This window comes from Vulpes vulpes, chromosome 8, assembly GCF_048418805.1.
Source record: "Vulpes vulpes isolate BD-2025 chromosome 8, VulVul3, whole genome shotgun sequence".
Lineage (NCBI taxonomy): Eukaryota > Metazoa > Chordata > Mammalia > Carnivora > Canidae > Vulpes > Vulpes vulpes.
The window spans coordinates 109,803,858-109,824,399 of NC_132787.1; the positions used below are offsets into that span (position 1 = coordinate 109,803,858).

The 20,542-nt window shown below is 47.7% G+C and overlaps 1 protein-coding gene across 14 annotated transcripts in view; it reads left to right on the forward strand.

Moving 5' to 3' along the window:
* RNASEH1 (ribonuclease H1) overlaps positions 1-20,542 on the forward strand; it is a 35,777-nt gene that overhangs the window by 4,608 nt on the left and 10,627 nt on the right. For 6 of the 14 annotated variants that reach the window (XR_003236609.2, XR_003236610.2, XR_012003256.1 and 3 more), the window contains exons 1-7: positions 5,137-5,450; positions 5,846-5,961; positions 9,494-9,652; positions 11,723-11,822; positions 12,765-12,819; positions 13,022-13,106; positions 13,688-13,812. Coding sequence is in view for 7 of the 14 variants with exons in the window: in XM_072767811.1 (XP_072623912.1) it covers positions 5,221-5,450; positions 5,846-5,961; positions 9,494-9,652; positions 11,723-11,822; positions 12,765-12,819; positions 13,022-13,106; positions 13,688-13,812 (870 nt within the window). In the remaining 7 variants the exon portion in view is untranslated. Of the gene's footprint in view, positions 1-5,136; positions 5,451-5,845; positions 5,962-9,493; positions 9,653-11,722; positions 11,823-12,764; positions 12,820-13,021; positions 13,107-13,687; positions 13,813-15,395; positions 15,515-15,847; positions 16,095-20,542 lie in introns of those variants that run through there. The other 8 variants (XR_012003257.1, XR_012003258.1, XR_003236611.2 and 5 more) reach the window with 7 other exon arrangements.

Here is a 20,542-nt window from a genome sequence, read left to right on the forward strand (position 1 = left end):
TGAGAGAACAGAGACTTCAGCGACGCACCAGATTTACAGGGCCATGGGTCGTAGAGCTGGAACCTAGAGTGCGTGTGAGCTGCCTGGGCAGGGCGCGGGGACAGCAGGAGAGCTGGGAGGGGGGTGCACACACGGCCTGGTGCCCCTGGGTCCTCCAGCGGGCTCATCCCGTGCACCTCCGAAGTCCACAGCCAGTGTGCCCAGCCAGCACCCCAGAACCCCACCCCCCCAGCCAAGGGCCTCCCATCCCCCACCGAGGTCAGGGCAGCTGATTGATGGAGCACCAGAGCTCCGCAGGCCTGATGCCCCTCAGGTATCACACTTTGCTGGGATTGTTCTTGGTGACAGGTCACCTTTAGGTCAATAACAGAAGTCTGTTGTCTGTGGAAGGCTGCAGCTGAGATGCCCTTGGCTGGGTAATCATGTTCCTGGAGCTACGCAGGGGCATTTTCTACAGCTCTTCAGGCTGAGGGGGCCAGGCTGGGATGACGCCCCAGGACCAGGAGGAAGCCGGAGTGCCCGTGTTAGGGGCCACTGGGGGGGGGGGCAGGGGCATCCCCAGTATGCTCATGTCAGTGGCTTACCAGCAGCATCATTCTCCAGGCAATAAGAGTATTTTCAGGTATAACCGAGTCCTAGTCATCATCACCTTCCTCAGTCACTCTTTTAAAATCAACCATTAACATTTAAAGAGTACATTTCCGTCTCAAAGACATTGTTCGAATTATGTAAAATATTTAATGTAAAAAAAAAGTCTCTTTATTTTTATGTCAGTCATCTCTGCTCCCAACATGGGGCTCGAACTCACAACTCTGAGATCAAGAGTTGCAGGCTCCTGTGCCTGAGCCGGCCAGGCTCCCCTAAAATCTGCTCTTTAACAAAAACATGTCACCTCGTGGCTCTCACTGCCATTTCACCGTCTAATTCATAACACAAGTGACCACAGGGAATGACAGAGAGAGGTGTTGTGAGTTCCAATCCGATGTCTTCCTCTTCACAGTCACGGAGATGCCACGGTTGGCTTCCCACCCCCCTGCCCCAGACTCCTCCTTACTGCTAGTCACTGCTGCAGACAACAGCAGGAAGGTTGGGGACCGAGTGCCAGTCCCACACCTAACTAGATGACCTGGGGCAAGTCACTAAGGCTCCTGAAGCCGGTTTCTTCATCTGTCAAATAATCTGAGGTGGCCTGTTGACCTCCCAGGACTGGGGTGGGAGGCGACAGTGGGGAGGAGTGTTCTCACACCAGAGTGTGCTTCGGAGCCTCCCGGGGGGCTTGCTAAAACACAAACTGCTGGGTACCCCCTCACCCCCGTGGAGTTCAGGCCCTGCAGAGGTGCAGCGGAACTCCCCTTCCAAGTCCCCAGGGGATGGTTTTGTGGCTGGTCTGAGGACCGCACTTTGAGAACCACGACTTAGGTTTGCCTGGGTGGGTGCCGGCTTGGGGTCTGGGTCCCAGCTGCAGCCCTGCCTGTCTGCACGGCTGTGGGCAAGGCACCCGATCTCTCAGGATCTCACTTTCTCGGAGGTGAACTGGGCGACGTTAGTGCGGCATCACCGGCGTCAGTCCTGGCTGTGTGCACGTCCTACTCAGCACAGGGCCTGGGACGCCAGGGAAAGGGATTCCGTGCGTCGGTGCCCTGCGGGTGCTAATAAGCACATGTTCCTTCTGAAGCAAGGGGTGGCTTCACAGTTTCCTATCCCAAATTGCACATTTTGGGAAATCCTAATGTGTTTTACAGAAGCAGTTACAGACTGGTAGAAACTTTTATTCAAAAAATACAGTTTGCAGGAAGAATGTAAGTTGGAATTACAAGGACATTGTTCAAATATATTATTTTTCATGTGTTCCTGTGTTGATCTATAATTATTTTCTAGGTCAGCAGTTCCTAGGATTTTGACCTCAGGACTCTGAACTTTTAAAAAAGTTATTGAAGACCTTGAAGATTTTTTTTTTTGTAGGTTACAACTATTGATATTTACTACACAAAACATAAAATGGAGAAGAATTTCAAATTATTCATTAAAATAATAACCCCCCAAAATAAAATAACTCATTTCAAGTTAATATAAGTAATATATTTTATTAAAAATAACTATATTCCCCCTCAAAGTGAGAAGAGTAGCATTGATTTTGCCTTTTGCAAATGTCAGTGATGTATTAGAGGAAGACCATGTTTACTCCTCTCTTTTCCTTTAAATATACTGCTTTCTGCAGGCATGTGTAACACAGTATGTGTTTTCATTTTAGTTACTTTTATAAGAATGATGTCCTATCTCCACTTGGAGACTTGCTTTATCCACTTAGTATCATATTACTGACATTCATCCATAATTGTGTGTGTCAAAGTTCCCTCATTTTGAATGCTGTAGAGTCTCACTGACTTCTGGGCAGTTCTCAGTACCTTACAGAGAATGGGCCAGTTTTTGCTCCGGACAGGGAAAGTCTCAGGCACTTCGAGCCAGAGATTAAAATAGAAAAGCTTTTCAGGGATCCCTGGGTGGCTCAGTGGTTTAGCGCCGCCTTCAATCCAGGGCAGGATCCTGGAGACCTGGGATCGAGTCTCACATCAGGCTCCTTGCATGGAGCCTGCTTCTCCCTCTGCCTGGGTCTCTGCCTTTCTCTCTCTCTCTCTCTCTCTCTCTCTCTCTCTCTCTCTGTCTCTCATGAATAAATAAATAAATAGAATCTTTTAAAAAAAAAGATTTTCAGATGAGCAACTGATTAATTAAACACTGGAAGAAATATTTTTGGAATTAGAGAAAGCCACATGGGTGATTTCCTTAACATACTCAGATGACTCTAACCTAGAAGTCTATAGGGGTGATGAGTGCCCTGTGATAAAGGACCATGGCCAGCCAGTTTGCATGGAAAAGCAAGTCCCAAGTAGGTGTGACCCGTGGATCAAGCCAGTGGGAGGGGCAGTAGCTGTCAGGCAGCACTTCTCCAGGAGCCCCGGCTCCTTCTCCCCTAGGGACCACCACGGGCACAGCTGTGGCTATAACCCGTACTACTGTCGTTTCATATCCGACTGACTGTCCCAGCTCCGAGTTTTAAAGTGAAGACTTTTGCTTTTGGCCCACAGCCCTTCATCTGCTTCCACTCCTCTTCCTAATCTGGAACCAGTTCTCCTGGTGCCATCTTTGTTCATAATCTAACCTGTTGTCACCCAGAAAAGGTGAGCTAGTGATGCTTCTGCAGAAAGCAAGACTAGAAATGAATTTTCCAAGGTCTAGCCTGAGCTCACTCAGAGCCACTGGTGCTCCAAAGGCCTTGGGTGAAGACAGAATGAATCACAGTAAAAACGGGGGCTGCAGCCATCATGAGAGCAGTGGCCAGGGCATCCTGGGTTTCACAGCTACGTGAGAAGAGATTTTACGATCAATCATTCATGATTGTTCAGTGCAATTTAAAAATTTTTCAGCTTATTTTTAATAAGCTTTATACCCAACATGGGGCTCAAATTCACAACCCACAGATCAAGATTCGCATGCTCTTTGGACTGAGCCAGCCAGGTGCCCCAAGGACAATTATTTACAGAAACTATCTTGGGGGCACCTGGGTGTTGCCGTTGGTAAGAGTCCAACTCCTGGTATCATCTCAGGTCATGCTCTCAAAGTCTTGGGATTGAGCCCCCAGTCCGGGGGCACAAAGTCAGCTTGAGATTCTCTCTCTCCCTGCCCTTCCTGCTTCTGCTCTCTCTCTAAAATCAAATATTTTTTCTTTTTAAAGAAGCTATCTTGAAGTGCAATAAAAATAGGAATGAAGAATGGACTGCAGCCAATTTAAATTTAAATTAGGAAAGTTGAAATTTTTTAAATGGATGTTCTTGGGGTTCACAAGCATGACCGCCCCCGACCCCTGCAAGGCCTGCCTTCCCCTTTGCTGTTGGTCTTCCTTCTCTGCCTAATGCGCGTGACTGAACTCTCTGCCCATCAAGCCCGCGCCCCCGCCCCCAGGCAGTCACTCCCCCCGGACCCCCGCCCTCCTCGAACAGGTGGCTGCGCCCCGCGGTCTGCGGGATCCCGCGCGCATCTCGGCGGCTCCGGGTGGGCAGCCTGACCCACCTGCGCGAAGCCGAGCCGGGCAGCGCGCGGCAGGTGCCACGGGAGCCTCGCCAGCCGAACACCTAGAGAAAACTAAAGTCCCTTACAATTAATCTCAAAAGCAAGGCTTCAGTGGACAGGACTTTTCAAAGAAGTTGCTTTGCTTACAGAGCAAAAAGTCAGATACCGCGCAGAATTCTGACGAATTGCCTTTACAGCTAAATTCTCTGTCTGGTTCCAGGGCATTAGCTACGGGACACCCTGCGGGTCACGCACCCACGTGGGGGGCGCCGCCCTTCCTCGGCCTCAGCTCTTCCTTCCCGCCCCTACGGCAGTTAGGGGGCAAGTCACCTCTTCCCAAGGCTGGACGGCCCTGAGCACACGGGGGACCCTGGAGAGCCCCCCAAGGCCGCGAGGCCCAAGAGGGGCGAGAGGAGGGGCCTCTTGAGGTCTCGCCCACCCACGCATCCCAGACTCCGCCCCTTTAGGTGTTGCCCCGCCCACACCACTGCCAAGGCCACGCCCCTCTAGGCGTTGCCCCGCCCACACCACCGCCCCTCAGGGCGCCGTACCGCCCCTCGTAGGCACCGCCCACCTACACCACCGCCCAGACCCCACCCCTCAGGGCACCGCCCCGCCCACTGTACCGCTCCTCGTAGGCACCGCCCACCTACACCACCGCCCAGACCCCCTCATGGCATCGCCCCGCCCACACCACCGCCCGGGCCCCGCCCCTCAGGGCACCGCCCCGCCCACACCGCCTCCCCCAAGGCACCGTCCCCCTACATCACTGCCGAGACCACGCCCCTCTAGGCGTTGCCCCGCCCACACCACCGCCCCTCATGGCACCGCCCCGCCCACACCACCGCCCGGACCCCGCCCCTCATGGCGCCGCCCCGCCCACACCACCTCCCGGGCCCCGCCCCTCAGGGGACCGCCCCGCCCACACCACCGCCCGGGCCCCGCCCCCTCATGGCCCCGCCCCGCCCACACCGCCGCCCGGACCCCGCCCCTCACGCGGCCCCACCCCGCCCACCCCGCCCACCCCGCCCTAGTGCCCACCCACCTGCGTAGGTCCCGCCCCACCCGGGACCGCCCTAGCACGTTTCTCCCGGATCTCCGGAAAAAGCGCCGGGCGCCAGGCCCCTAGGCCCCGCCCCCAGGCCCGCGGGGATGCGCGTCATCTCCCCGCGCCGCCGCCGGAAGTTGGGTCTGCGCGACGGTGGCTCGGGGCGGCGAGCTGAGACGCTCGGCGATGGCGGGCGGGGAGCGATGACCAGGCTTCTGGGCGCGGCGCGCAGAGTCGTCCTGGCCGCCGTGAGCTGCAGTGCGCGCGGCTGCAGCAGTCTCAGCATGTTTTACGCCGTGAGGAGGGGCCGCAAGGCGGGGGTCTTCCAGACCTGGTGAGTGGAGCCCGCGGCGGGCGGCCCTGGCCTGGCGTGGGGGCGGCCCCGGAGCCCCCGCCTGAGCCTCCCTTTCAGTTTCGGGGAGGGAATTTCCAAGCGGTGACACGTGGTGGGAGCACCCGGCCTCCTCTGGTAGCACCCGGCCTCCTCGCCCCTGTGTGACGCCTGGGTGCCGGGCAGCGTCCTGGGAGCTGCCCCCCCCCCATTCTCCTATGTGACTGCTGGTGTAGCGCCCCGCAGGGTGCAAGGCGGCTGCGAGCAGGTGTGAGCAGGTGTGAGCAGGTGCGGCCCGCTGTGCCCCAGCCCTTTTCCCACCATTCCCGGCCTAAGCAAAGAACCGGTTAGGAAGGACCAGTAAGGGAGGAAGGCAGTAACGCGGCCCTCTGTTCCAGGAGCGAATGCAGAGCCCAGGTGGACCGGTTCCCCGCTGCCAGATTTAAGAAGTTTGCCACGGAGGAGGAGGCCTGGGCCTTCGTCAGGAAGCCTGCCAGCCCAGATGGCTCCGAAGGTAGGCCCTGCCCCCCTCACTGTGGCGACTTGACCTGCCGGAAGCCTTGCACGGCCCCAGGGTCACCTGGTCTGCAGAGCGGCCTCCTAAATAGAGGAGATGTGATGGTTGTTTCCATGTTCCCAGCAGGCAGAGAGCGGTTTAGCTCAGCGGTTTCCGTTGGTGACAGCGTTAGAGACAGGCTGGGACTCCAGCCTCCTGGTCCACTTGGAGTCCTCACTCTGCTAACTCTGTGTTTAAATGCTTGTCCTGTCATTTAATTGAACGGGCGACACTTTTATTTTTTATTAAAGATTTTATTTATTCATTCATGACAGACACAGAGAGAAAGAGAGAGAGAGAGGCAGAGACACAGGCAGAGGGAGAAGCAGGCTCCATGCAGGGAGCCGGATGCAGGACTCGATCCCGGGTCCCCAGGATCACACCCCAGGCTGAAGGCAGGTGCTCAACCGCTGAGCCACCCAGGGATCCCCCCGGGCTACAGTTTTAAAGTGATGCATGCAGTTTGTTTCATGGCTTGCTCCTGTAGGGTGTTTCCTTCTTACTGGTACAGGGTCACACAATCAGAATTTCCTCCAATTTCACATGTTGCAGAAAGTGTAGGTGATTGAAGCTTGGGTTCCAGTATGAGGAGCGTCAAGTACAAAGGACTAAGGGTCACTGAAAGCACAAAGTGTTGTTGTTTTTTTTTAATTTTTATTTTTTTTTTAATTTTTTTAGAATTTTTATTTATTTAAGATAGTCACACAGAGACAGAGAGAGACAGAGACACAGGCAGATGGAGAAGCAGGCTCCATGCACCGGGAGCCCGATGTGGGACTCGATCCCGGGTCTCCAGGATCGCGCCCTGGGCCAAAGGCAGGCGCCAAACCACTGTGCCACCCAGGGATCCCAAAAAAATGTTTAAAGTACTGTTAACCCTTGAGCACCATGAGCTTGAGCTGTGTGGGTCAACTTATGTGGAGGCTTCACTCTATTACACTCATATACATTTATTATTATTATATCTTTATGATTTTCTTAACATCTTCTAGTCTCTATTCATTGTAAGACCACAGTGCATAAGACATTTATAAAATAGCTGTGAATCAGCTGTTTATGTTATCAGTAAGGGTTCCAGTTAACAGGCTAGCAGTAGTAAGGTCTCGGGGGAGTCACAGGTTACACTCAGATTTTCGACTGCACCAAGGATCAGACCCCCATGTGGTTTGGGGTAAACTGTAGATCTTAACCTACTTTGAAGAAGTTGTGTCTCATTAGCTTTACTCACAAATTTTTTTACTAGTGGGTTAAGGTGAGGAGACAATGGTTTGAATTGGCTTTTTTTGAGCAGGCTCTCTAGAGTCCATGGAGATGCTCAAACTTCAAACAGCTGCTCCTTTGAGAGGCCAGAACAGTTGTGGACAGCGCAAGTCAAGGAGAGGCCATCGTGTTCAGGAATCTGCCCAAATGACGAGTTCCTGAAGCAGGCCAGAGCCTTACTCGCTGTGCATCTGCCTCACCCTCTAGGTCTCCCCACCAGCTTTAAGGAAGCTGTGATGTGACGGTTACATTTTCTGCCCCAATGGAGAAATTGGTTCAGGACAGAACACAAGTCTGGAAGTATGGCTGTCACCTTAGTTGGATTCTCAATACTTTCTTTTCACTAATCTTTTGTTTTAACCAATTAGTGACTTATCCATACTTCAATTCTTCCAGGATAAGTATGTTTCTGTGTGTTTAATACTCTAAATTCTAAGGCAAAGTAGTTCTTTATACCTATGAATCACCTTTCTTAAAAGGTTAGAGATCTAGCTAGTGATAAATATGTAAGTTGGGATTTAATGTCTTTTTCTTTTTCCATAAAAGACTTTTTAAAAAAATTTTAATTTAATTTATTTTTTAAATTTATTTATTATTTATTTTATAAAAATTTTATAAAAATTTTTAATTTTATTATTTATTTATTTATTTATTTATTTATTTATTTATTTATTTATTTATTATAAGAGACACACACAGAAAGGTAAAGACACAGGCAGAGGGAGAAGCAGGCTCCTGGCAGGGAGCCTGATTGTGGGACTCGATCCCAAGACTGGGATCACACCCTGAGCCGGAGGCAGATGATCAACTGCTGAGCCACCCAGGCATCCCATGGGATTTAAAGTTTGTTTGTTTTAAGATTTTTTATGTATTTATTCATGAGAGACGCACAGAGAGAGGCGAGACACAGGCAGAGGGAGAAGCAGGCTCCATGCAGGGAGCCCAATGTGGGACTCGATCCCAGGACTCCAGCTTCATGCCCTGAACCAAAGGCAGATGCTCAACTGCTGAGCCACACAGGCATCTCTTATTTTAGGATTCTTGAGCTACTTGCCACTTATTGTGATTTATGTAAGCTGTTTTGGGCTTAACTTATTTACTCAACCTAATTTTGTGAAGGCAAAATTATCTGACAACCATGCCTCTTTTTTTCTTCAAAGTCTTATCTGTCCTTTAAAAACTTTCATTTGAACTTAACTTTACTACAAATAAAACAATATTTATGTTGTAATAAAATTGTATAAAATTAGCCTTTGACCTGTACTTGTGTTTTTGGGTTTACTTACTTGAAATACCTAGAGGAATATTTTAAAGGTAAATGCAGGGTAACACAAATATAGCAGGGTGGGAACAGCAAACTTTGCTTATTATAGAGGCTTTGCCCAGATTTTGCTAAAAAATCTTTAGCAGTCCTCTGACAGGTATGGGTGGAGAAGCTGCTCCAGGGAGCATGTTCTGACTTGGACCCACATGGAGGTGTTCAGTCAACATTGGAGCTCCATTTCCCCATCCCTGGTTTAGAGCTGAAAGTGAATCTGTAGTGTTGGGTTTAGTGGTTATTTTGGAGATACAATTAGTTGCTCCTTCTGTGCCCTTTTTCTACTCCATAAAATGAGAACATAGGAAAAGCTGCTCCCGTATAACCTGAGAGAGTCTGTGAGAAGCCTTTGGGGTTAATCCTGCGTCCACCGGCCGAGCTTCTGAAGGAACCTGGTCCCCTCTGCTGTCAGGTTTCTGTTTCCCTCTCTCAGTGAGGCCCGCTATCTGTTTACTTAAGGTCCAGTTACCTGTGCCCTCCCAACTTCCCTGGAGGTTCTCGGCTTGACATTGAGGGAGATGAAGCATCTAGAGTGGTGTCTACAAAATTCTAGTCCTTGTTTCTTTATGGGGAAAGAGTCCCTCAGATTGTCAAACTGCCCACCATACCTGGAGGGTTCACCAGCTTTGGTATCTCTGCTCTGTCAGAAGCAGATTTCTACTTTAATAGGAATGTTGCTCTTGTCTTCTTGTTGCTCTTACCAAGCTTATCATGGAAAACTTAGAGTAATTTCATAGGACACCGAAATCTGAGACAGTGTTGACAGTCTTAAGTCATTTCCTCTTTATAGGGCTGCATACAGAGGGTATCTCAGTCTTAGTGACACTAATCACTTCCTCAATTTCTGGATTCTTAAGCATTTCTTGTTATGTTTATTTTTTTCCTGGTTTTTAAGTAGAGTTGATCTTTCAGGGCCAGAAAATAAACATGAAAAAGAATCACAAGTGAAAGCCAGCAAGCGACTCCGTGAGCCCTTGGATGGAGAGGAAAATGCAGAGCCACGTGCGAAGCATATGAGACAGAACACGGAATCCATGCCTCCAGTTAGCAAAGACATGTTTTCTTATATGGGTACATCTCTCTTGGATTCTTAAATTTTCTATATAATAATCATGAAATAAGTGTAAGAATTTTTCCCCCCTTATTAGGGGAAACTGAGCTAATGTTCAGCATTTTCATTCTTATCTGAAAAGCTAATGTTTAGCATTTCATTCTTTTCTTAAAAATCTCAAAGGTTACTATTTGATAGTTGATCGAACTTGTGTGGAATTATTAAAACTTTGGACGTTCATTGGAAAAGCATTACATGGCCTACAAATGAAAAACAGTAATCTTTTGAAATACTGGTATTCTCTGTGCACACAGCATTTCAGGTCACTGCGAGAATGCAAAGGCCTCAGCTTCTTCAAATAAGAAAGACCCTGAGGTGCCCAGTTGGTTAGGCATCCAGCTCTTGGTTTCAGTTCAAGCCAAGATCTCAGCCCTCAGCAGAGAGCCTGCTTCCCCTCACCTTTACCCTCTGCTCCTCCTTCTGTGCACATGCTCGCGTGTCTATCTCTTAAATAGATAAATAAATTTTTTTAAAGATTTTATTTATTTATGAGACACAAAGGCAGAGGGAGAAACAGACTCCCCAAGGAGCAGGGAGCCCGACATGGGACTTGATCCCAGGGCCCTGAGATCCTGACCTGTGCTGAAGGCAAATGCTTCACCAACTGAGCCACCCAGGCGCCCTAGATAAGTAAATCTTTAAAAAAGAAGAAAGGGCCTGGACAGAGTTCTTCTTCATTTTATTTTATTTATATTTTTCAGAGTTTTTCTTTAGCACCAGTATCTTTACCATTTACATTTAGCCTTTTCAAAACGTAAGTGATCTTACCTTGTCTAGAGAGGCAAAGTAATATGAATATTTCCTCTACCTTTAACTGTGGGAGATCAGTTTATAGTTAGTGACTTATGGTATATGAATTTCCTTTTTGTTTTTATATATATATAAACAAAAAGTAGGAGTAAGTGGGGTTTTCTTTTTATTTTAGTAAGTGGCATTTTTATATAAATCAGTATATTTGTAGGTTCCAATTTTTCTCTAGGAATAAGCTATCTTATCATTTAATTCAAGGAAAACCAATAGAAAATGTTTTGTTAAGCCATATTAAAACTGCATAAATGAATTTTGCAGTTATGTAAAAAAAAAAATGTTGATTTGGTTATTTGCCAGCAGTCATCAGAGCACATACTTGTGGGGTGACGGGGGGATGAGCCATTTCCAAGGCACTCACAGTGGCACTTAACGCAGTACCTGATAGGTACTCAGAGTTGAGACAGAATTCAGTGACCAGAAAGGCAGTTGTGTTGATAGTGTCAAATTCAGTGGAACCAAGGATTCTTGTCCAACGCACTCGTTCTCCCACTCTCTATCTTCCCTCCTCTTCCCTTTGCCTCTGCCTTGTCCGCTCTATCATCCTTCTGACAAATAGCACATAGCGCAAGGCCCCTACTTGCTCCCATGGTCCTTCTCTTCAAGACCTGTCAACCTGACTTGTCCTGCTGCTCTGCTGGGAGCATTCTGGTCACCAGTGGCCCTAGAGTGGCCTCATATCAGTCCTCTTCTGCCTTCTGCTTTACAGCAATGTTGATCGGACTTTCTGTCTCAAAAACAGTGGACCGTAGTCCACTAGAGGCAAATATACTAAGAAACAATTTAGACCGACATCTGTTGGAGGACTAGACCTTCTGGCAGACAGGTCCTCATCGTGCCCAGGTGTTACTTGTCTGCATGGACAGCTCCTGGGAGTGAGTGTGCGCCCTGCCCCCCATGAGGAGAGGGAGAGAGGCACTGTTGTGACCTCCATCGTGGGGGATGCGACAACAGCTCTCACGGTAGCAGGTTCTAGGTTCACAGTGACTGCCTTTGCTATTAATTGGTCTGTCATGTGGAACCTAGGTGTGAGTATGTTCTAATCACAGTGTCGGGCTCATATGTGAGGAATTGATCTTGTTTTCCTAGGCAGAAGATGTAGACTGCATTGTTGCATTGTATAATACTTTCACTTTATGAATTCAGGCTTAGTGAATGTGTTAAATGAGTCTCAGTTGTTAGTGCTTTGGTCCCAGTGACACTCACCAAGTTCCCTCTTGCAGGAGAATTTGTCGTCGTCTACACTGATGGCTGCTGCTCCAGTAACGGACGCAGGAGGGCACGAGCAGGAATCGGTGTTTACTGGGGGCCGGGCCATCCTTGGTAAGTAAACAAGGCTTCAGATCTAAGTGAATCATATTCTAAACCTTGTCAAGAGTGACACAGGGTCTGCTTATTGTTTGCTTAGCGTTGGCAGAGGTAGCACAAGAACAAGCTTTGGCTCATGTCGACACTGATGGCTTTGTTCTTCAGAACGTAAAATGCCTCAGCATCGTTTTCTTTCCCCTGGATCTTGATGAGTCTGTGTCTCACTGATAACCTCTTACACCAGAATGACTTCCCTGCCCCTCTGGAGGAGTCATCTGTCTCCTGAGGGATGGTTTTGACAAAGATGTCCAAGGAACAGGTCATCAGACTCTTCTGAAGTTGTGTGAGCTTAGAGGGGACCTCTCAGTTTTCACAAGGCACAAGGTCAGAGTGATGGAAAGTGTGATCTTTCAGATACGCTGGGCAGCCCTAAAATTCAGTGTAACAGAGGGATCTGAGCCCGTGACAGCCATATCCCTCTGAGCTTTGTCCTTCAGCATTCACAGGAGCCCACAGCAGTGTTGGGCATAATGTAATGTAAACTGTCCAGTAATAATAAGATTTTACATTTCTCTTGACTTGTGATCTACGAAGCACTTTCTCTTTGATACCTAGTTTTAGCTTCAAATCCTGTAAGAGGTAGCCAGCTTGTATGGCACTGAGTGTCTGCGGCTGGCTTAGTGCTCACCCAAGACCACACACTCTAATGTATTTCAGGGCCAAAAATAGAACTTCACTTTTGATTTCTGGCCCAGTGTTCTTCACAAACCATCTCATGGTGCTTTTCCATAAAATGTTAGTACTCTTGGTTTGATTTTTACAGACTGTTTTTGTATGATGCTTTCAAATGTCAAAAAAATATATCAAGCATTTCTTCCATTGAGAGGCTTAAGGAACCACTTTGAAAATTAGCTTTTTAAATTAACTTCGTTTTCTTCTTTATTGTTTTGAAACCAGGAATGTAGGCATTAGGCTTCCTGGGCGGCAGACCAACCAAAGAGCAGAAATTCATGTAAGTTGTCAGACACATTTCCCACATTTCCCATTCAAATAGATATGCAAACAGAACTGTATGTGGAGCATTATTTCACACAGAGTGTGATCGTTACACTTAGCACAGAAAAAAATGTTTAAATGGTGAAGTGATTGTGAACATCAGTAATGTTGCAAGTTGAACAGTTTCAATGGCATGATGACTGACTTGTTTCTTCAAGGCAGCCTGCAAAGCCATCGAGCAAGCAAAGGCGCAAAACATTAAGAAGTTAGTTCTGTATACGGACAGTATGTTTACTATAAATGGTAAGCTTTTACGTTTTTACTTCTAGTGTTTTTCTAGTAAACATGAAGGGAAATTGGTATTTCCTTCTCCAGTAGGAGGTGTTGTATCCTATTGGGACCTAAGTGGTAAATGAGGACGTGTGGTTTGTCAGGTATAAAGAGACGATGGGGGTTCTGGGGCCCAGTTCTGCTGCCCCAATGTTTGCCACCCAGGCATATCTTTGCCCCGCACCTAAGGAGGGGCGGTGGGATCGACAGGATAGATGTGTCCCTGCTCTCATGGTCCTTTGAGTCTAAACAGGCATCGGTAACCTAAGGTGGTGTGCTGATGTCTCCTTTGGGAAATAGCATGTTTAGGACATGGGAAGGGGGGTGGAAGAGGTGGAGGAGGTGTCCTCCTAGGCTGGGGCTTGTGAGTCCGCGCCAGTCTGAGCAAAGGGATGAGCAGAGGAGTAGCCAGGTCTATGCCCCAGACAGAATACAGCCTGTGTGGGCAAGTGGCAAGTCCGCCCGCTGCTCTGAAGACAAGTAGAACAGGTATAAGTCTAGGGAGGAAAGGAGACCAGGACATTGGAGCTCCATCAACTGTGTGTTTTTTGTAGGTATCACTAATTGGGTTCAAGGTTGGAAGAAGAATGGTTGGAAAACGAGCACAGGGAAAGAAGTGATCAACAAGGAGGACTTTGTGGCCCTGGAGCAGCTCACCCAGGGCATGGACATCCAGTGGGTAAGTGTTTTCTTAACCACTCATGTCCTGGGACTTATTTTTGTGTGTTTTGTGTTTTTTGTTTTTTGTTTTGGGAGGGAGAGGGAGGAAGGAGAGAGGCAGAGAGAGAATCTCAAGCAGGCTCCACGCCCAGTATGGAGCCCGAAGTAAAGCTCGATCCCACAACCCTGAGATCATGTCCAAAGCTGAAATCAGGAGCCAGACATTTAACTGACTGAGCCCCCAAACGTCCAGGACCAAATATTCTAAATTAACTGGAGAGAGTAGTGGTTTCTTTAAATGATTTAGTGAGTTAAGTTAAAATAACAGTTTCGACAAAATTAATATCATAGCATGTATTAGAAATTGGAACACAGTTGACTCTTGATCATTGTGTAAGTAATACTTCTTGTTCTTGGCCTGTGTGTGGAACACAGTGTTCTGGCAGCGTGACTGAGGGGTATTCGACATTCTTCACATAGTCTCAGCTGTGCTTGGGAGTGCCCCACCTGGGCTCACCTCCGCCCTGTTAAGTGACTCCTGGCAGTCAACCTGTAGGATTCTTTGGAATCAGTCGTAATGGCTTGGGAGTGCCCCACCTGGGCTCACCTCCGCCCTGTTAAGTGACTCCTGGCAGTCAACCTGTAGGATTCTTTGGAATCAGTCGTAATGTCAAAATAAAACTAATTTATAAGGTATTCTGGAAAAGGGTGGTAAGACTTGAGGAGCATAACTTTTTTTTCCAAAATGGAAATATTTTTCTTATAATAGATAGTTTTTATTAAAATGTTTTTTCAAACACTACAGAGCAAGTTAAACTGCAGTCATTGTCTTAACCCTGCCTTGCTCTTCCACCCCCAGATCACTGAGAACAGCTTGGTAACCTGAGGTTTAAATCTGCCTTTCAGCAATGTAAACGTCAGCAGTGGTCATACCACATAAGTACACACCTGGGTGGCTCAGACAGTTAAGCGTCTGACTCTTGATCTCACTCTAGTCTTGATCTCACAGTTATGAGTTCAAACCCCGTGTTGGGCTCACACTGGGTGTGGAACGTACTTAGAAAAAAAATGAAAATAAATCCCAGAAGTATAGCCCTTCTTTCTGACAGCATTTAAAGAGAATAAAGTATATTAGATATGTATCTGTCCGTCAGTACATACATGTGTTTTACCTGGAAAGCTTTCCAAGTTCCATCATTAAGTGGGGAAAAAAAATCAATAAAAACGGTGTAACCCAATTTGTGGAGAATCAAGATGGGATTTTAGTAAATGCCTGCACGCATCGATGCATTGGGCATACAGTTTGTGCTGTTTAGAACTGTGTTGAAGTGGGGGTGTGGGAGGAGCCGTTCTCCACCCACTGGAAACAGGATGCACTCCTGTGTTGTGTGTGTAAAAAATCAGTAAATGGGCACCTGGGTGGCTCAGTGTCATGATCCTGGGGTCCTGGGATCGAGTCCCGCATTGGGCTCTCTGCAGGGAGCCTGCTTCTCCCTCTGCCTGTGTCCCTGCTTCTCTCCATGTGTCTCTCATGAATAAATAGGTAAAAATCTTAAAAAAAAAAATCAGTAAAGATAAAAGGGAAAAAAATTTATTTGACAGATGCATGTTCCTGGTCATTCAGGATTTACAGGCAATGAAGAAGCTGACAGATTAGCAAGAGAAGGAGCTAAGCAATCTGAAGACTGAACGAAATGATTTTAATTCTTGGAAGAACTTGAGTGAGTGACTGTTCTCTTACCTCTCCTTACTGCTGTGAAAAATAAAGCTTGGAGTAGATGGGCAGACACGACTTGCAAAGTAAATCAGTCATTCTGGGATATCCTGTGATACCACATGGTTAAATGTATAACAAATTGAACGTCCTTCGAGATTTGAGCATTATTTGAGATTTCAGTGTTATGCTCGATTGAGTTTGATGCTGTTCTCATTAGTTTTACTGCAGTCTGGACAGAAATTTTAGGACTCTGATCTAATAAGGCATGAACACAGCAGTGGTTTACAGATGCAGGCAGGGTCTGGAAGTGCTCTGAAAGTGTCCATTTACCTTCCAGTTGGCAGCATCGAGTCTCAGGAGGTTCGAGTTGACTTGTACCTTCCTGTGGATTAGAGCGAGGCAGTGCTCTCCTGGTGGCTGCAGCCCACGCCCGGGCCCCCGCCGTAGCAGAGGGAGTGCAGCCCGGGGCTTACCTGGCTGGCACCCGTGTACAAGATAAGCCTGCACGTAGCCCTGGCTCTTGATCTTTGATTAGGAACCGTTACTTACAGAGCAAGATGTGTAAATAAATCTCTTAAAATTTCTTTGGCTGTTTTTGTTAAAAGCGCGGTGTAAGATGGGGTGTCTGGGTGGCTCAGTCAGTTAAGCGTCCAACTCTTAACTCAGGTCTTGATCTCCGGGTTGTGAGTTCAAGCCTCTCATTGGACTCCACGCTGGGCATGGAGCCTACTTTTTAAAAAAATAAAAAACACTATGCAAGTTAAAGTTTGATATGATCATTTATTTTTATCTTTTTTTTTTTTTTTTACTACTTTATCATCAAAAACATACAGAAAAGGACACGAATGTATTGCTGATTGAGTTATTACTATAAGGTGAATACCCTCATGACCACCACTCAGGCCAAGAACTAGAACTTTGCAGACACCCCAGAAAGCTCTCCACATGCTCTTCCAACCCTAGCCCTGCCCGCCCTCCAGAGTGAATCCTGAGTTTTATAGGAATGACTTCTTTGCGTTTCTTAAAGGCAGTTGAGCCTTGTCTACTTTTTTTAGACTGGATATTTCTGAAGTCTCTTTATTGCGTGTATTGGTCTCCATGTCAGGTTTCTCTGTTGAGGAGCCTGGCCGTTTGTCCTGTTGGTTGCCTGGGTCTACATGTTGCCACATGGGTTCTCCCGGGTGCAGAGTCCAGCATTTTCTTCCGGCCTCTGTATTTCTGCAGATTGGCGGCTGGACCCAGAGGCTTGGTCCGAAGCAGCTTCCACACCCTCAGCGGATGGTGGGTGGCCACGTGCTTTCATCAGCGGGCAGAGGCTGCTCTCGTCTTTATGGTGTCAGCAGCTGCTGGTGCTCAGTGCCTAGGATTGATGACTTGGGGGTTCCAGAATAGTGGTATTCTGTGATTTTGCTTAGATTTACTGGCTGGAACAGTTTTAGAAGAAGACACTTTCTCTCATCTGCTATTTGGTTACCCAGTGGTAGCGTTCATTTCGGAAAGGCAGGATAGGGTACATGCAAAGATCATTAATTCCCTGTCATCCTTAGAAAGTGACCACTTAAGGTTTTCTATTTATGTATTTTTATAACATGTATGCATCATGAGATCATGTACTTAAGCCTGTTTAATAGGTTTCAGGTCATTGCAATTTTTATCTTCATTGAACCCAAATTGTAGCTTTGGCCTGTAGGACGGAGGCTCTTCAGGTTGGCTCGATTTGTTTTATATTCACACGTGCACACACATGCACGGACCACACCCGTACCTAGGTGCACACCGTGGGCCCATTCACACACAGTCCACATGTGCACACACGTACGTGTACAGACCCCGCACGCATGTGTACCCAGTCATCACTGGCTCTGGTGCAGTCTGGTGTGTCAAGGTTCTCTAGACCCATCTTGTACTTTTCCTGCTCCAGATCTGGAATTGGCTGTTTCTCAAAGAATCTCTAGTTTGTCTTCCTTCCTTCCTTCCTTCCTTCCTTCCTTCCTTTCTTCCTTCCTTCCTCCCTCCCTCCCTCCCTCCCTCCCTCTCTCCCTCACTCACTCCCTCCCTCCCTCCCTCACTCCCTCCCTCCCTCCCTCCCTCCCTCCCTCCCTCCCTTCCTTCCTTCCTTCAAGGGGAGGGGCTGGAACTCATGACCTCAAGGGCTTGCTCCTCCTCAGAGTCAGCCAGGAGCCCCAGAATGTCTAGTTTCTTTTAATGCCAGAAAAGGTATTTCAGATGCTTGGTGCTCATCGCTAGAGGATTGGTCATGGCTTCTAGGCCTTTTAGTGAATAGAATTATCAAACAATTAACATGTACACACATTTAAAGATACAATATTTGAGCTCATATTGATATTCCCAATAGAAACTCAGGATTTCAGAGTACTTAACTCTTCTATATTGTATCTGTGTGTCCTTCCTTGCTGAGACTCATGGAACTGATACTCCTTAAGTATGCACTTGCTTTTTCCACTTCAACACGAAGTATTGTGGATTCTAATATATTCTGCTGTGATGGTGAGAACAGCACTGGATGTACAGTGTCGACCATTGTACAATAAAATCTGCCCCACTTGTCCTCACCTCATCTCGTCTCACTTCTATGTACTTACTCGCACAAGCACGTTGGGTCAGTGTCACCTTGGGAACCACACGCCCTGACTCCCCCGTTGAACTTAGTTTGCTTTATGCTTGAGATCAGTTTTGTAGGATATGAAATCCTTGGCTCACAATTTCCTTCCTTGAGTATCTGAAATATTTATTTCGTTCTCTTCCACCATGAAAAGCCTAATGAGAGATCCCTGGGTGGCTCAGTGGTTTAGCGCCTGCCTTTGGCCCAGGGCGCGATCCTGGAGACCCCGGATCGAATCCCACATCGGGCTCCCGGTGCATGGAGCCTGCTTCTCCCTCTGCCTGTGTCTCTGCCTCTCTCTCTCTCTCTCTGTGACTACCATAAATAAATAAAAATTAAAAAAAAATTAAAAAGAAAAGCCTAATGAGTCTCTTTTTCTTACGAGTCACGTCCTCTTTTTGCTTCCATGTCCCGAGGTGTGGTTTCCCTGCTACTCTGTGACTGTGGCTTTTTTTTTTTTTTTAATATTTTTATTTATTCATGAGAGACACAGAGAGAGAGGCAGAGACACAGGCAGAGATAGAAGCAGGCTCCATGCAGGGAGCCCGATGCGGGACTCGATCCGGGGACTCCAGGATCACACCCTGGGCCAAAGGCAGGCATCAAACCACTGAGCCACCCAGGGATTCCCTGTGACTGTGTTAGACCGTGTCATGTGTTGACCACCCAGGGTTGGCGTTTGCAGGTGCTCAGGAGCTCGGTGTGCGTACTTTCAAATCCGCTATTTCAGGAGGGGTTCCTGGCACAGCGGCTTAGTGTTCTGTGTTTCTTGCTTTGGCGTTCTGTTTTGGGGGGACTTTATCTCTTTGTTGAAATCTGATTTGCCCATCCCCTATATTTTCCACATTTTCTTGAATCTCTTGCATCTCTTGTTTTTTTTAAAAGTTTTCCTCCTGTTGATGTCCCATCTCTAAAGGCATTATTTTTTGTCATTGCTCTTGATTCTCATTTCTGAAATTAATTTTCTTGTCTTTCTAGTTTGCTTGAGCTCTGTCACCTTATTTCTGGTATTTTCTCATGCTAATTTGTCGTCTTCCCATCTTGGATCTCATTTTTTGTGTTTCGAAACAGTTCATTTGGGTCTATTCGGTGGGTACATCTTTCTGGCATGTCTTGATGTCTGTAAGGTGTTTTTTCTGCTCCTTTGTCTTTTTTTTCTGAGAATAGTTCTGTGTGGGATCGATACTTTCCTGTTGCTCATTTTTATAAACATTAAGTTCAGGTAGTTTTTCTCACTTCACATAGTTCTCTTTTCTGTTGAATTCTGACTAATGTTAAAAGTATGGCAGCTAGCTTCCAGAGCTCTCCCGGCTCTGGCCCTGCCCCACCTGCATCGAGTCCTTCTTCCTGTCTCCGTTGACCCTGTCCTGCTGCTGCTGGCTCTGTCCCCACAGCATGGGTCCCTGCTGGGACGGCTGCTCTGGATCTTAGGCTACCTGGCTCCAGCCCTCAGACCTCCTTGCAGCAGGTCCCTTGCACCCATTCACCACCAGGGGGGACAAGTGTCCTACTCCAGCCGCTGTCCTCAGGCTGGCCCACCACACTTCGCAGTGGACAGTGGACGCCTGTTGGCTCCTTTGGGACGTCCTTTCGTGGTCCATCTGAAAAGCCATGCTTTTCCCCACAGATAAGCAGACCCTGGTGGGCGGGCCCTGTCCCTCATATCCGCGTGTCGGCTTTGTGGAGTCGCCACACCACTTTGCTTTTTAATGTCTTTGTGGGACTGTGCTTGGGGGTGGCAGATGGCACCCGTGTAAAGTGGGCTACGGAGTCCCCTGTGAAGCCCCTGCCAGAACGGCCTGTCACCCCAGGGTTTTCTCACGCGACTCTGAAATCCGTCCTTTCCTGATCCCAGCTCCAGGCGACCACTGATCTACTTTCTGTCACTATAAACCAATTTGTATTTTTCTAGGATTTTATATAAATCGGGTGCTACAGCATTAATTCTGTGGCAGGAGCTTGTTTCACTCCCTATAATTATTTTGCCATTCGCCCGTGCCGTGTCTGTTGGTAGTAACACTCCTTCTTATTGCTAAGGGGTGGCCATTGTGTGGGGACACCACGGTTTGTGTGCCCGTCCTCCTGTTCATGGACATTTGGGCTGTTGTAAATAAAGCCGCTGCGAACATTTATGTACTCGTCTTTTTGTGAACATGTGCTTTTATTTCTCTTGAGTGGAATGGCTGGGTCATACGGCAGGTGTGTACTCGACTCTAAGAAACCCCAGCTAACATCTTCACCATTTGACTTTCCCCTCAGCAGGGCATTGCCCACCCCTGTCAGTGCTGCCTGTCCCTAGTTCTGTTATAGATGCTTGTGGTTCTGTTTCAGGTCAAGATTTGAGAGGATCTAAAAGTGCTGTTGCTGCTGCCACTACCCTCTGAAAACCTGATTTTTGTTTTTAAGGGC